Source organism: Heteronotia binoei, chromosome 15 (genome assembly GCF_032191835.1).
Source record: "Heteronotia binoei isolate CCM8104 ecotype False Entrance Well chromosome 15, APGP_CSIRO_Hbin_v1, whole genome shotgun sequence".
NCBI classification, from domain to species: Eukaryota; Metazoa; Chordata; class Lepidosauria; order Squamata; family Gekkonidae; genus Heteronotia; species Heteronotia binoei.
In genome coordinates this window covers 14,357,322-14,374,233 of record NC_083237.1, presented here as the reverse complement: position 1 = coordinate 14,374,233, position 16,912 = coordinate 14,357,322, and the positions used below count along the sequence as shown (strand labels likewise).

The following is a 16,912-nucleotide window of genomic DNA, read 5'->3' as shown; positions in this document are numbered from 1 at the left end:
AGTTAAATAAGAGGGAGCAATTAAGGAGAAAAAAATGAATACATTTAAGTTTTTCTCTGTATTTTCTCCTTGTGCCTTGACTTCTTAACCTGTCAGTCTATGCTTAAATGAACAGAAAACTGCCAAAGATGCTCACTGAGTGACCTCAGACCACAAACATATTCTCAAGGATAAAATTGTGGAGAGGAGAAATGATGTAAGGTGCTTTTGATCTCCACTGGGGAGAAAGGTAGAAGAAGAAGACTGCAGATTTATACCCTGCCCTTCTCTCTGAATCAGAGTCTCAGAGCGGCTTACAATCTCTTTTATCTTCTTCCCCCACAACAGACACCCGGTGAGGTGGGTGGGACTGAGAAAGCTCTCACAGAAACTGTCTTTTCAAGGACAGATCTGCAAGAGCTATGGCTGACTCAAGGCCATTCCAGCAGCTGCAAGTGGAGGAGTGGGGAATCAACTCGGTTCTCCCAGATTAGTCCACACATTTAACCACTATAAATGTGTCTTGGCAAAAGCCATCACTGTGATTCTGGCCTTCAAGGCCACTAATCCAGCATCCCAGAGGATGAATTAAATATATAGTTGATAAACATAATTGTTCCCATGCTTTTTTTTAGAAGAAGAAGAGAGATTGGATTTAGAAGAAGAAGAAGAAGATATTGGATTTATATCCCGCCCTCCACTCCAAAGAGTCTCAGAGCGGCTCACAATCTCCTTTACCTTCCTCCCCCACAACAGACACCCTGTGAGGTGGGTGGGGCTGGAGAGGGCTCTCACAGCAGCTGCCCTTTCAAGGACAACCTCTGCCAGAGCTATGGCTGACCCAAGGCCATTCCAGCAGGTGCAAGTGGAGGAGTGGGGAATCAAACCCGGTTCTCCCAGATAAGAGTCCGCACACTTAACCACTACACCAAACTGGCTGTATCCCACCCTTTGCTCAGAATCTCAGAGTAGTTTACAATCTCCTTTCCATTCCCCTCCCAACAATCTCCTTTCCATTCCCCTCCCTGTGAGGTAGGTGCGGCTGAGACAGCTCTTTCAAGTGTCAAGCATCTTATTTCTTTATTGGTATGCCTGTATTGCTAACTGTTATTCAAATGTGTTGCACATCAAAGCCATGTAACCTCTTCCTTAGTTCTCACTAGTAGCAAATGCAGGAATGTCCCCTTGAAGATAAGGCCTCCGGGAACACTTTCTCAGGCTCAGGTCTGAACCAAGGATGTTGCTAAACCACAGTAATAGATAAAGTAGCAAGTGTGTGAATTCCACATGCTTGAGTAGAAATTCCTAAGGTATCTTTGATGTGCCCCCTTAAAGCTAGTATTCTTGAGTTACATTCCAATCTGGTATCTATACGAGCACGATGGATTATCAATAAACCAATACTTTGTTTCAAAATCAAGGACATCAAGAACTGCTCTTAATAGGGTTAGTGAACTTGTGACTGATCCAAAGTCACACCAGCAGCTGCATGTGGAGGAGTGGGGAATCAAACCTATTTCCCCAGATTAGAGCCCACCCTTTTAACCACTACCAGGCCTTTTTTTGAGCAGGAATGTACAGGAACACAGTTCCGGTTGACTTGGCACCAATGGTTGTAGCCTAATATGCAAATGAGACCCTGCTGTGCGTTTTGTAGAAAAAGCATGTGTGAAACAATGGTGTTGTCAGGGGGTGTCGTTGAATATGCAAATGAGTTCCTGCTGGGCTTTTTCTACCTAACCACTACACCAAACTGGCTGTCTTTTTAGAGGAGCAGGAGGCTTCCAGGCCTGAATATATTTAAACCTTGTGCAGTTGGAGAAGCCTAAATGGCAGATTGTTCTTTTTTGATGGTCCAATGATGCAGATGAGTAAAAAAATAAAAGTTATTTAGCTCCCATTGGTGCACTGTGTCTTCAGTGGGAGGGGGGAGTTCAAGAGCATCATATATCTGTATTTGCACAAGATGTAGAAGTGAAATCACCTTCTATTTGTAGATGTGTCAAGTGTGAGGGGACCACAGTGTGAGGACATCTAGTGTCCTGGCCCCACTGATAGACTTTCTATTTGTGGGGGGCCACAGTGTGACACAGAGTGTTAGACTGGATGGGCCATTGGCCTGATCCAACATGGCTTCTCTTATGTTCTTATGTATGGTCGTTCAGCTGACCCTTGCTCACTTAGTCAAGAACCTTGGAGTTATAGTGGACTCAACATTGGTTATAAATCTAATGTTGCCTACAGCTCGCCAACTAAAGATGATCAATGTTGCTTTTGCTTCTTCTGGTATTGCTGCAGCCCTTTGGCAGGAGGCTCCTTCAGTATGCCGAGTGTTAGCCAATATGGTGAGCTCAGGCAGCTATGGTGTTGGTGGGCACTCAAAGCAGAGACATAGCCTTTAATGATGTGGGTACAGAAGAACCATGACAATGTTTAAATGTCTTTAATGTGTTACAAAATGAGGAAAAAACATAGCTGCAAGGGGAAATGTCTAACAGAACACAATGAAAAGATAAAGAAGAGCATCGCAATGACAATGATTCTACAGGTCCAAAGCTTACTGTTCCATTCAAGGAAAATGAAGGACAATCTGTTGTGTGAGTATTAAGAGTAGTCAAGTCACTTTTGCCATATAAAGATGCTATGAATTAACATCCTCTAAAATGGCATTAACAGCCCTGCTCAGATCTTGGAAACTGAAGGCTGCAGCTTCCTTGACTGAGCCAGTCCATCTCATCTTGGGTCTTCCTCATTCCCTGCTGCCTTTGACTTTTCTTTGTATCATTACCTTTTCAGTGAATCTTGTCATCTCATAATGCGACCAAACTACAATAGCCTCTAGCTTTTTAGCTTCTAGAAGGAAGTCAGGCTTGATTTGATCTAGAACCCACTTATATCTTTCACTAACTGGCTCCTCCCTTCCTACCTGCAGAAAATTACTGGGTTTTTTTTTTGGGGGGGGGGAGTTGTGTGTTTTCTATGAACCTACTGCTTCTGGGTTCTGAAGCCAGAAGAACAGCTTCTTTGATTCCATTGGCTACTACCATTAACATATGGATTACCATCCTTCTAGCCAACCAGATCGAAATCTTGCTAAGGAAGGTTGATTTGCAGTGCATTGTCCACTTGTAATGCTCGCTATGCATTCTGTTCTGACAGCAATCATATGGGGAGGACATTATGGTAAGTTTTTGAGATGCACCTTCAGCCTTTATTAGAGGGTCTAGAAGACAATTGCTTTGGACGATCCCATCCAGCAAACCACATGCTTGATTCTTCAGAAGTGTTTTGTTCAGGCCTACCTGCCTTTTCCAGTTCATTCTGTGGTTTTCTACTTAAATGGGACTGGACTTTCTGTAGACAGTTCTACAATCAGCCCACTGCTCCTTGCTGTTACTTGGATGGAGTTTCTCTTTCTATACATTTTTGGCTGCCTATACATTTCAGCAGTTTCAGTATTTTACCTTTCCTTACAATCATTGCAATTTTCTAGCCTCTACATGTCTTTATAATTATGTCTTCTCCATTTCCAGTTATCAATAAATATCCTTTTAATTTCACATATTTGAAGCAGGGCTTTTGGAGAATTACTGTAAAGAATGAACTCAAGAATCTTCATAAAGAATGAACTCAAGAATCAATGTATAAAAGCAAGTAGATCATTTTATTCTTTTCCTACTTATTAACTGCTCTCTGTTGTTCAGCTCAGGCCTCAGAATAATGATGTAGCACTTAGGGAAAAAAATACAACCCAGTAAGCCAGCACTAGACGATAAAATGGAAAAGATCTCCACGGCTACTGTGTATTTCCCCCTGGTGCTCCAGTAAGTTGGAATAAAGGTCAACCAAACACTGCAAAAGACCAACATGCTGAAAGTGATAAATTTGGCTTCATTGAAACTATCAGGTAACTTCCTGGCCAGAAAAGCCACAGTGCAGCTGACAAAGGCCATGAAGCCCATATAAATCAAGACAGAATAAAACATAGCAGCTGAACCCTCATTACATTCCAGTATGATCTCCCCAGTCAGAGAGTGCATATCTCGATCTGGGAATGGAGCAGAAGTATTTAGCCAAAGAGTACAGATGCCTATCTGAATAAAGGAGCAAGAAAATACTATCAGATATGCGAGTCTTTGTCCCATCCATTTCCTAATTTTAGATGCTGGTCTGGTAGCCATGAATGCCAAAACCACAGTGATCGTTTTTGCCAACACACTGGAAAGGGCTAGTGAGAATATGACGCCAAACATAAGCTGGCGGAGAAGGCAGGTTACCTTCACAGGCTGCCCAATGAACAGCAAGGAGCACAGGAAGCAAAGGAGGAGAGAAATGAGGAGAATGTAGGTGAGACTCCTGTTGTTGGCTTTGACTATAGCAGTCTCTTGGAACTTCATGAACGTTCCCAGCACAAAAACTGTGATCAGAGAGAAACCAATCGCCAGTATAGCTAAGATGGTTCCTAATGGTTCTTCATAAGAGAGATAGGTAATAACTTTCATAATGCATTGATTGTGGTTTTTGTTCGGGTAGCGGTCTTCTGGACATTTGACACAGAAGTCAATGTCTATAAAAACAAAAAAACCCTCTTCAGAGTTGGGATCCAGTCAGATTTTCCACTGGTGTAAAAAGGAGGATGGGTACCATTTGACAATCTTAGGCTGTGATCACACACACTAAATAGTGCACTTCCAATCCACTTTCAATGCACATTCCAACTGGATTTTACCAATTCACACAGTAAAATCCAGTCGGAAAGTGCACTGAAAGTGGATTGAAAGTGCATTATTTAGTGTGTGTGTTCACAGCCTTAAAATGCTATTCTAGGAATCATGGGACCTCTGTGAACAATGGCAACAAGAGATAGAGCTGTATGAGAACATAAGAACATAAGAGAAGCCATGTTGGATCAGGCCAATGACCCATCCAGTCCAGCACTCTGTGTCACACAGTGGCCAAAAAAATTATACACACACATATATATATATACACACTGTGGCTAATAGCCACTAATGGACCTCTGCTCCATATTTTTATCTAACCCCCTCTTGAAGCTGTCTATGCTTGTAGCTGCCGCCACCTCCTGTGGCAGTGAATTCCACATGTTAATCACCCTTTGGGTGAAGAAGTACTTCCTTTTATCCATTTTAAAAGGAAGTTCTTATTATGTTCGTATTATGGAGTAGAATTGGGTGAGGCCGAATGAAACAGATGGCTGGATCCTACCCTAAAGACATGAAGATTTTGAAGACCTTTTCCATTTATGAGCCATAGATTTCATGGATCTTCTCTTCTGTAGGAACCTAAACTCTGTCTTAGATCACTACAACACGGCAGCATTGTCCACAATTTGCAGAATATGTACTTCTTCCATGAGGTGTCTTTTTTTTGGGGGGGGCATTGATTCTATAGCATAGGATGCTGGAAGAGATGCCTATGGTGTTTGCAGCACTCTCAGTGGCTGCCTTCTCAAGGACTAGCCCAATTGGTCTTGTTTTGTAGAACTAGTTTTAGTGAAAATGTTTGTAATTTCATCTCTGCCATAGTTGCTACCTAACAAAGTTGGAGTCCTGTAACTCCTTTAAGATTACCAAAGTTTTTTTTCCTCCACAATGTAAGCTTTTGTGTGCTAAAAGCATGCTTCATCAGCACACATGAAAACTTACATTGTGAATAAAACTTTGTTGGTCTTCAAGGTGCTACTGGACTCCAACTTTGTTCAATTGCTGTAGACCGACAGCTGCCCACCTAAATCTATAGTTGCAACCTGTGCCACATTTTTGACAATATATTTCTTCTCTTATTGTTCTAATATTTTCAAAGATTAACAACTGCTAATCCTTGAAAAGTTACCTTGAGCGTGGAAGAAGGTGTGGTCTAAATGTTTGAACGAATTGATTCAATATATGGACATTTAAATATTTGCATATAGAATGGAGACGACTATCTCTGAATGATAGAATTAACTTTTTTTTTTTGCCTTGGGGGGGTGGGGGTGTGTGCATTTGCTTATAAACTGATGTTTCACACTGACTGATGAGTTGCAGAAACAGCAGAACATTTCATAAACCAACAAGGAGAACCAGCAAATAAATGGCTTTCTGATTCCTACCTTATCTTATATCGCATAAACCACCTTGATTCTGCTTGAGTTTGTTTCCTGAAATGAGTGAGTACTGTATACATTAAGTTTTCTACTACTCCCTTTTATTCATTTTGTTCACTATGGTCTGTTATAGCAAATGCTTGATATTTATCCTTGTCTGTCTTACCATTCTGCTCAGAAATCATTCCTTCTGGACATGGAGTGCAGTCATAGCAGCAAAATTTTTCACCTTCCTTCTTTTCCCTGCTGGAGCCAGGATGGCAGTTGTCATTGCAAACAGAAAGTGGCAGTACCTGTCAATCAAAGGACACAAAAATTAGAGAGAAAGCATGGCCAATCTAAAAGAAGCAAACCAGGACTTGGAAATATAATAGCAAAGAGCGCACAGTACACGCCTTTTATGGCTCAAACGATTGTGATTTTTCCTTATTGCTGCCAAAACCCAGGTAGTGTATATGATAATTAACACATACAGAGTCAGTTTGATGTAGTCGTTAAGTGCATGGATTTTTATCTAGGAGAAATGGGTTTCATTTCCCACTCCTCCACATGCAACTGCTGATATGACCTTGAGTCAGTCACAGTTCTCTCAGAGCTGTTCTGCTCAAGGACAGTTATGGGAGAGCTCCCTCAGCCCCACCTACCTCACAGGGTGTCTGTTGTGAAGAGAGGAAGGGAAAGGAGATTGAAAGCCACTCTGAGACTCCTTTGGGCAGTAAAGGGTATACAATCCAAACTTTTCTTCTCTTCTTCGTCATACACAGTACAAATCTCCTTTATTCTGATTTCAGAAGCAGACTGGTTAAAATGCTATCAGGGATTTTATTCCTAGGGGGCAAAGTTCTGAAACTTCTTCATGGAAACAAAATTCTCAAAAAAATGTTTAGAAGTTCATAAGGGGCACCCATGTGTTTCTCCTTCATTTCCCCCTTGAGAGTTCTGGCACCTCTATTTCCAGATAAAAAAAGTTTATTGTTATGTTCACGTTGGCAATGGGAATATGTGGCTGAAGGAGAAAGCGAATCTCTCCCCCAACAGATTCATATGTCCTTACCAACAGGAAAAGGAAATAATCAGAATGGGATTGATTTTTTTTTGGGGGGGGGGGGAGGATTCCTCCATGTAACTGAAGGAAGTTCCAAATTTTCAGAAAAAAATCTGAAATATATATTTATGGGGCTTAAAACTCCCAAAATAATGGAAACAGCTTTTATAGCTTGACGAAAAGAATCCTCACTGAAGTCTCTGGTGCTATTTTGCTAGGCAATTACAATAACATTGCTGAGCCTTCCAAATGCATAGCAGAGAGCAAGGGCGTACTCCTCCATCAGGCAACAAGACAAGAAAGGGGGACCCTTTCTCAGGCCTTCAAGAGTCCCACTTCTCTATCTTGTTACCTGATGGAGGAGTATATACTGTGGACAGGCTGGGTTGAGACCACTGAAGAAGGCTCAGCACTGGATTGAGACCACTGAAGAAGAATCTCAGAGTGGAAGGCGGGATATAAATCTAATATTTATAAATCTAATATATAAATTGCCTTTATCTTCCTCCCCCACAACAGGTGGGTGGGGCTGAGAGGTGGGTGGGGCTGAGAGGACTCCCACAGCAGCTGACCTTTCAAGAACTGATGTACTGATTTTAATGTTTAAAATGTTTTTTAATGTTTTAATGATGTAAACTGTTATTGTATTTAAAATTAGAACTTTATTGTTAGAACCCTCTGTGTTGTGAGCTGCCCTGAGCCCGCTTCGGTGGGGTAGGGCGGGATATAAATCAAATAAATAAATAAATAAATAAATAAGAACAACCTCTGCCAGAGCTCTGGCTGACCCAAGGCCATCCCAGCAGGTGCAAGTGGAGGAGTGGGGAATCAAACCTTGTTCTTCCAGATAAGAGTCTGCACACTTAACCACCTTATCAAACTGGCTACCACTACACCACTGCATCACTACACCAAGACTTACTACCCATGCTACCAAGCCCAATCCAGCCCTGCAGCTTCTTCACAACTAGGGTTGCCAATCCCCAGGTGGGTGAAATACACCAGGTTCTTGTGCACCAGCTTCTGGCTCTTGAGGAAGCTAAAAGCGAAACAGGGAAAATTAGTACAAACCTGTTGTACTATGGACTGATTGGCTGCACAGCCTAACGAATTGTGGGCTGTACTTGTTTGAAGATACTGAACGGGCTGAACACTAATCGACTTCACTGGAACGTTCCCAAGGAAGCTTCAACGTGTTCTTGTGAGACAAAGAGGGACTGGTGTTCCAGTGTTACCATTCCTTATTTTGTACAAAAAAAGCTTATACTTGTAAAATTAATAAATGCGTTATTTCTCTATTTTGAACTAATTTTCTATGATTTTTGGACAGAGGCTGGGCTTCACGATAGCTTTTGCATTTGTCCATTTCACCTTGGTGCCATGATTCTCTTTTGTGGTTGTACAATCCCCAGGTGGGGGCCGGGGATCGCCTGGTTTGGAGGCCCTGCCCCCTCTTCAGGGTCATCAGAAAGTGGGGGTGGGGGAGGGAAATGTCTGCTGGGCACTCCATTATTCCCAATCGAAACCAATTCCCATAGTGTATAATGGAGAATTAGTCCCTGGATATCTGGGGCTCTAAAGGGGCTGTTCTCGAGGTAGAAGCACCAGATTTTCAGCATAATATCCAGTGTCTCTACTTAAAACACCTTCCAGGTTTCAAAAAGATTGGACCAGGGAGTCCAATTCTATGAGCCCCAGAAAGTGCCCCTACCCTCCATTATTTCCAAATGGATGGAAGTCATTTGCAAGGTGTATGGTCCCTTTAAATGTAATTGCCAAAACTCCCTCCGGAGTTCAGTTGTGTTTGTGATATCCTCGCTCCTGGCTCCACCCCCAAAGTCTGACTCCACCCCCAAAGTCCCCAGATATTTCTTGAGTTGGACTTGATGACACTATTCACAGCTTGGTGTCTCCTTAGCACCAGCCACCATCCAACCCATCCAACTGGGCCTCACCCAGCTTGGTGCTGCTGGCAGCTTCCTTGGCACTCAAAGCAACCACTCCTCAACAGCCACTGCACTATTTGGACAGACTGCCAAGGGGAGGGAAAGAGTGAAAGGTGAATATAGAGCAGCAGAAAAATCCAGGTTGGCTGATGGTTGGGATGAAGAGAAGGAAGCAGAAAAGGAGACTGTCTGGGATGGCAAAGAGGAAATAGTTGAGGAAGGGGATACGCGTAGGGTTGCCAAGTCCAATTCAAGAAATATCTGGGGACTTCGGGGGTGGAGCCAGGAGACTTTGAGGTGGAGCCAGGAGACATCAGGGCGGAGCCAGGAACAAGGGTGTGACAAGCATAATTGAACTCCAAGGGAGTTCTGGCCATCACATTTAAAGGAACCGCACACCTTTTAAAATGGCTTTCTTCCATAGGAAATAATGAAGGATAGGGGCACCTTCTTTTGGGGCTCATAGAATGGGACCCCCTGGTCCAATCGTTTTGAAACTTGGGAGATACTTTGGGGAGAGTCACTAGATACTATACTGAAAATTTGGTGCCTCTACCTCAAAAAACAGCTCCCCCAGAGCCCCCGAAACCTCCAGATCAATTTCCCATTATACCCTATGAGAATCAATCTCCACATAGAGAATAATGCTCAGCAGACGTGTCCCCCCCCCATTTCTGGCGACTCTGAAGGGGATGGGCCTTTCTACTCATGAGTTGCTGCCAACTTCTTCAAAGTAATACAGACACACCATCCCAAGAGGAAGCCTTTCAATCAGCGACTGAAGCCTCCGGAGGTAGAAACGCACATGGTCCTCCGGGGGCTGAGCTCCCCCCCCCCACTGGCCAGACTCCCCGAGGAGACGCCACCTGGCAGCCAGAGAGGATGCAAGGACTACAAGTCCCAGCATGCACCTCGTGAAGGGAGGCCGGACTGGAGCGAATAGCAGGCCAGTGGTGGGCGGGTCTTTGTGTCCTGGAGGAAGGAAGAAGCCTGAAGCCAGGCAGGGAAAGAGACACGGCGCCGTTCCACCCCCCCCACCCCCGCTTTCAGATTTTTAGATAGCGGGGGATTAGGCTGCTAATCCAGGGGTCCCTCGGCAGGGCGGGGGGGTTGGGAAGTCTAGATACGTGAGAAAGTGAGATGCCCCTCCCAAGACTTTGCAGATCCCCTGCATGCAAATATCTAATCTGGAACTTCTCTGATTCGTTTATAGATCTGAGCATTTGCCCCTTCAGCTCACTTTTTTAAAACTTCTGTGCCATACAATTTGATCATCGTTAATGGTTAGGTCTTGGCCTTGAGGAGTCTGTGGATTCAGTCTTCCCACCTTTACTCGAACAAAAGATCCATTGGGGAAAGTTACCCAGTTGATAACATCAAATCCTTCCACTAATTCTCCATTTTCATTGAAATGCATAATTTCTCCAGCAGTGTTGTTAAAAGAAATGCTCCTCAGAAAACGATGAAGCTGCATTGTAAGGAAAATGGAGGGGGAGTAATGAGAGTTAGGCTGATTCTACATTCCTGTTTGGCTCTGATTTTCTGAGCACTGAAATCACCTTCTTGAAATCCAGAGTATATTTTTTCATCTACTCTCAAAATTTTGCTCCTGGACTTCCCCTCCATTTGCTTGCTTTACTGGAGGGGAGAAGGGGTGAAAACGTTGTGATGCAACGTCACCCCAGAGTCAGAAATGACTGGTGCTTGCACAGGGGACTACCTTTACCTTTTTACCTTTAGCAAGTTATAGCCTAATCTGTCCGATCTCAGAAGCTAAGCAGGGTCAGTACTTGGATGGGAGATTGCTAAGGAGGACTCTGCAGAGGAAGGCAGTGGCAAACCACTGCTGCTTCTCACTTACTATGAAACCCCCATGGTGGAGTCACCATTAGTAGGTTGCAACTAGATGGCATTTGCACACAGAAGTAGCAAAAGTTGGGCAGAAATGTAATATGGAAGTACATAGTCACATAACTGTGTCATTATATTAAATTTTCAATGTGTGACATATTGCTTACAGTATTTTGATTACTATCCTTGTGCTCATATTTCACAATAACATATTCCTCATACATGACACACATTGATGTGCTGGACTGAGAAACATTTTTTTTTCTTCTGTTGTTCTTTCAGTCAGTTTTTCAATCTATGGTAGATTTTCAACCCAGTGGAGGAGTCAGACAAGGGTATTTTTTGAAAGGAGCACTACCAGGGCTTTTTTTTCTGGAGAAATGAAGGTGGAAAACATGGGATTCTTTAAAACAATTATTATTTTCGTGCACTACTTCTACTTTAAAGCACATTCCAAACTTTAGACGTGTCACCAACTTCCTGCGTTCTTTTGGGGTTTTATTCTTGGTGCCTAACTCTGAATGATGACCTTGAAGCAACTGTGGTTTAACATACTTTGTTCGATCAAAGACTGTCATTATCCTCTGGTGCCCCTCTTGAAGTTTAAAACATTTTTGGGAGTTTTGTTTCCAAGAAGAGATTCTGGAATTCCATTCCAGTGAGTTCCCCCTGGGTGCTACATTCTCTATGATATTTGGACTTCATTTTGAATGCCTCATGTCCTTTTCGAGAGCAAACAGGACGCATTGCTGGATAGGTTGCCCATGAGAAACCTGTTTTCATTGTGACAAAGGTGCAATTACCATTCAGTATGTGGTTTGCAATGACTAAAGAATTATCAAGGGGCATATTAACATTTTGAACATGTATCTGAACTCTTATTGGGCAGAATTCCATCCATCTGTGACCAGTTGATTAGTAACTTTTAAAACCTTCTCTGACCTAGGGGTGAATCAGTTACATTTGATGGACAGAATGCAAGTGAAAGCAGCTGTTGAATTTTTTCTCTTAGGTTATTGTCAATTGTACAGTAGTAGAAGAAGAAGATATTGGATTTATATCCTGCCCTCCACTCAGAGTGGCTCACAATCTCCTTTATCTTCCTCTCCCACAATAGACACCCTATGAGGTGGGTGGGGCTGAGAGGACTCTCACAGCAGCTGCCCTTTCAAGGACAACCTCTGCCAGAGCTATGGCTGACCCAAGGTCATTCCAGCAGGTGCAAGTGGAGGAGTGGGGGATCAAACCCAGTTCTCCCAGATAAGAGTCCACACACTTAACCACTACACCAAACTGGCTCAGTAGTAGACAATTCCCCCAAAGTACAGCCAGTGACCACTTACAGTTTGATTTCTGTAAACAAAAAGGCACCTGGGGTGAAAAGTTACCTCAAGAATCTATCCATTCTTCTGTTTGGAGGTAGTTTTAATACCCCGTAAGATTTATCACTTAGGAAATCTTTTTAAGTGATTTGCAGAGATAAAGCCCTCCATGACATGAAATCCTGAACACTATTTACCTCACCACACGTATTACCTCATATGTTCCTTGGGCATAATAAAAATATCCCAAGGTTCCTATGCTGTACAAATTATTAATATGAGACAGTTTCCTTTGAAATTCATGACTGTTTCTATTGTCAGTGATTTAGGTTCAAAACACAGATTACCTTGGAGACAAAGCATACTGGTACAAGTTATTCAGAATACAAAAGGGAGAAAGTGAATCTGTGCAAAAGAAACATTTAGCCTCATGTCAGAGTAAATTTACACACTCTTGAAATGTTAGTACTGTGAAATGTAGCAGCCTCTGATATGACAGCCAAACAAATGGGACATTTTTAGTGTGAAATGCATAGGGAATTTGCCTAGGGGTTGAAATATACTCCCAAATGCAACATGTTAACTCCCCGCCCCCAAACACACAGAGACCAGGAAGAAGAAGGAGAAGAAGAAGAACTGTATCTAGAGATATAATTACCTGCCATGGTTGCACATTCTGAAATCCTTGCCTCTCTCCTAACAGTCTTCTGTGTCTGTCTCTGTATGTGTACATGGCATGCAAAGCATGAGCCACAGCATAGACAGCATTATAGACACTGTAGCTATGGCCAGTCATGGTCATTTCAAACCACATCCCAGGAAGACTCTCCAACTTCTCTATCCCAGTGCAGGGTCCATTGTTCTCTTCAGGCCAATCAGAAATGTTCAGTGAACACCTAAATGCATGCTGCCAGAAGTCCTGGATAAAACCATCTCCTTTTGACCAAGATGGCCTTACAAACTGTAGAAATTTTTGGAAGCCTGGCGGCTGATTGGAGTGAACTGCAAAGGATATGGCACCATGGAAGATTTCTGTAAACCAGATAGTTTGAATGGAAAGTATCTCAAAATCCCATTGAGATGTAATAACCCATACTTTACCTACAATAGGCAATGAAAATAGTTCTGCATTATACAGCAACAATGTGCTTAAAAGGTATAGGGATGCAGTCTCTCCATATGTAAAATAAACATTGGCTTTGCTCTCGAGGAGAACTGGAAATTGTTCCTGCAGTACCATCAGGTACTCTGGCAGGCGGTCACTGTAAGTTCTTTTGGGTGTTTTTAGCTTGAAGGAATAACAGATTCCATTCTGTGTAAGCAAAGGGACAATGGTTTGCAGAAAATGGTCTCCATTGTCATCATCCACAGCCACAAGCCCAATCCATGTCCATCTGAAATGGTGAAGTAAATGTACGATGCCCATGTACTGATAGCCCGCATTTGGAACCATCTGGTACAAGGCAGGAAATAGCATTTGGCTACCCTGCCCTAGGGGAAATGATCCAAAAGTGAGCTGAAAGAAAACATGTAGACATTTTTCAGGCATACTACTACAGGACCTTCCTTTAGTTACCACATGGTAAAATCTCCATAAAAGGACGTTTTCACAGCAGACTTTTTTACGGGGTGATTTGCCATTGCCTTCTCCAGTCATCTACACTCCCCCCCCCACCCCAGCAAGCTGAGTACTCATTTTACTGACCTCAGAAGGATGGAAGGCTGAGTCAACCTGAAGCCGGCTACCTAAACCCAGCTTCCGCCAGGATCGAACTCAGGTTGTGAGCAGAGAGTTCAGACTCCATACAGCTGTATATATGGGCCTACCTGTGGGATGTTGTAGAGGGATAAAATAGTGGCTACATTGACAGATGTTTCAGAACAAAGCCCTCCAATAACAGCCACAAGATTGTTTTTGAAATCACACTTGAAATTGGGGACAAACTTCTGTTGTGTGGAAAGCAGGTTCAGGGTAGCCTTATAGGTCATCTTTGTAAGATAATAGCTGTTGAGGATGTGAAAACCCAAGGTAACGTTTGGTAAGATGTCAGAATTCTCATTGATCTCCTTTACAGCAAATATCAAAGCCAAGAGATATTGGTAATGTTTGGGCACTGACCTGAAATGAGAATGAGTGGCTGGTTAACAAATGATCAAAACAACAAATACTTCAGTTTTCCATTCCATTTTCCTTTATTAGCTTCTATGACCAAAAGTCTTAAGCTCAACCAGAATGTATCAATTACCAAACATACATAGATATACAGCATTACTCACAAAATTCAAAGGTTACAGTCAAAAGATTCAAATCTAAAAAGTGTATAAAATATTAAAACAGGTGTTTCTAATAAAACCTATCATTCAGGTTAAGTACACAACAAATAATTATTCTTTATAAATTTCATTGGAATGTTAACTTGGCATAAAAACAAGTCAGGCTGCTTTTACACCTGACCTATCCTTTCATCTAGGACATTTTAAACATCTAAAATAAATGAGGGTGTAGGTTCCAAACCATTTAATAGGATGCATTTCTTTTTGACATGTGCAAACTCCTTCTATCTTGAACAAAGCAGGAGTCAAGTTGCACCTTTAAGACCAACCAATTTTTATTTAGAACGTAAGCTTTCGTGTGCTCTTAAGCACACTTCATCAGACGAGGAATCCAGCGCAGTGAGCAAAGCCATGCATAGCTGGTAGGCAGTGGCCCAGAATGCAACATGGTACAGATTTAAGAACCAATGACAGTGAAGTAAAATTATCTGGTAGGCAGTGGTTTAGAATGTAAAATGGTACAATGGCAGACTAGTAAAATTAACAAACTGAGCAAACCTTTGATCTGAGTAGCATGAGTAGCTCAGCTCTGTATGGCTTTGCTCACTGTGCTGGGTTCCTCGTCTGATGACGTGTGCTTAAGAGCACACGAAAGCTGACGTTCTAAATAAAGATTGGTTAGTCTTAAAGGTGCACCTTGACTCCTGCTTTGTTCAACTGCTTCAGACCAACATGGCTGCCCGCTTGGATCATCCTTCTATCTTGATTGCTGCTCTAAAAAAAATTACAAGAAGCAGCATTCGACGATCGAAAATGATTGAAGTTTGTATTGTGCATTTTTGTTGCGTCACAACAGATTTTGGAAATGTTCATTCAACAGGAAAACCCAGGTGCACCCAAGCATTTTATGTTGCCTGAAGGATAATGGATATGTTACTTCAAAACACACAAACATCCAACATTAGATACTGCAGACATCAACCTAGACTGAAAAGGAAGTGTACCAACATGAGGATATGCTGGCTTTGGTAAAAGCGTGCCTCACATGCAGAACACCATGTATCTAATCACCTATGGGGTGGTTCTGTTCTAGTCTCCAAGCCCAGTTCCTAATTTGGAGGTTCCAAGGAAAAGCCTAAGAGCAAAGTGGTGGTCTGTAGTGGGAGTCTATTTATCAGCATAAATTGCCAGTCCTCTTTCTACCAATCGATATGCCATTCTGGCAAAGGAGATTTTTCTCAGTGAAACTATATCAAATACTCTGTTACTGGTTCATTCAAATCATAGAGAGAGAAAGAAGGAAAAGGAAGGGGGGAAGAGAGAAATTCTTACGTAGGTTCTGTATTCAAATTCTCTTCGGGATGTTCCAGGAACAGGGGAGAGCTACGGAACAAGAAAATGTGAGCAACGATCTGACCGATAACAAAGTCACCTGATTGATAAAATTCATGAGAAATGGGAAGGGAATCACTGCTCACGGAGCAAGTAACAGAATGGGTCTTGCAGCCAGACTGGCCCAGCAGTACAAGGAGGAGCACCACCACCAGGACCATCATGATGGCAAATGATCCCTTCCAAATGCAGATTTCCATGTTTCCATCTACAACATTATCTGGCCAGCGTCAGTTTGGTGTTGCATCTTTTCTTGAATGCCTGACAACAGCTGGCATGTAGAAGTCAAGCTTGCATAGAAGGAATCTTTGCCTCAGTGCTTCTAGCTTGTATTTAATAAGGTTTAATGCAGGTCTTTTTTTTTACCCTTTTGGCCATCCATAACTTTGAATAGCATGTTCCTTCTGTGGTCCTTAGTTTCTTATCTCAAGAGAAAAGTTGGGCCATTCTTGTGGGCCAATATACACTGGTTGGAAAAGTAATTCAAAGTTTAGGAGCAAGATAACTTTCCTTGAGTATGCAATAAAGTGAGAGTTTTCGATCAGATTTTTAAGAAGATGTTAAATAGCAAGAAAGCCTGTGACAGTGAGGTAAGGAAGTCACACACACACAAAAAATGTTGTCCGAAAGAACGTTGTTGTAAGTCACTCTCTGTGCGTATTTGCCTGAAACAGAAACAGGTATGCCTTCTTTTATGAGGTTCAGTTTCATTAGGTCACTAAAAATAATTGTAAAAAATAGAACATTAATGAGAAAAAGGGAAGCCATTAAGTCCAGATGGATGGTGTGGACATCTGAGTTAGCGAAGTGTCAGCAAAAACACTGGCACAGTTGTCCTTGTGCATAGACTGAGTTCCAATCAAAATGCAGTATTCTTATAGCCTCCTTCAGATGCAGTCGTATCAGTCTTGCTTGGAGACTCTAATAGTCCTTTGAGAAGCAGTAAGGAAAACAGTAATTCTGACAATAATGGAGGAGACCATCTTCTCCCTATTGG

General features: G+C 42.4%; 1 protein-coding gene across 1 annotated transcript; it reads right to left on the bottom strand.

The window, feature by feature from the left end:
• Positions 1–3,638: 3,638 nt before the first annotated feature.
• On the bottom strand, positions 3,639–16,079 carry LOC132583102 (vomeronasal type-2 receptor 26-like). The gene is made up of 6 exons (XM_060254769.1): positions 15,856–16,079; positions 14,077–14,368; positions 13,487–13,561; positions 10,317–10,544; positions 6,246–6,378; positions 3,639–4,546 (listed from the first exon to the last, which is right to left on the bottom strand). Exons 1-6 carry the CDS (start codon positions 16,077–16,079, stop codon positions 3,639–3,641), a joined length of 1,860 nt encoding a protein of 619 aa, XP_060110752.1.
• Between the last annotated feature and the right edge of the window lie 833 nt (positions 16,080–16,912).

Coding starts and splice junctions, on each gene's coding strand:
- LOC132583102 (XM_060254769.1), bottom strand. CDS start 16,079: ATGATGGTCCTGGTGGTGGTGCTCCTCCTTGTACTGCTGGGCCAGTCT. Junction 14,369..15,855: donor AATTTGAATACAGAACCTAC/GTAAGAATTTCT, acceptor TTCTCATTTCAG/GTCAGTGCCCAAACATTACC. Junction 10,545..13,486: donor GCCTGCCAGAGTACCTGATG/GTACTGCAGGAA, acceptor CTTACAATGCAG/CTTCATCGTTTTCTGAGGAG.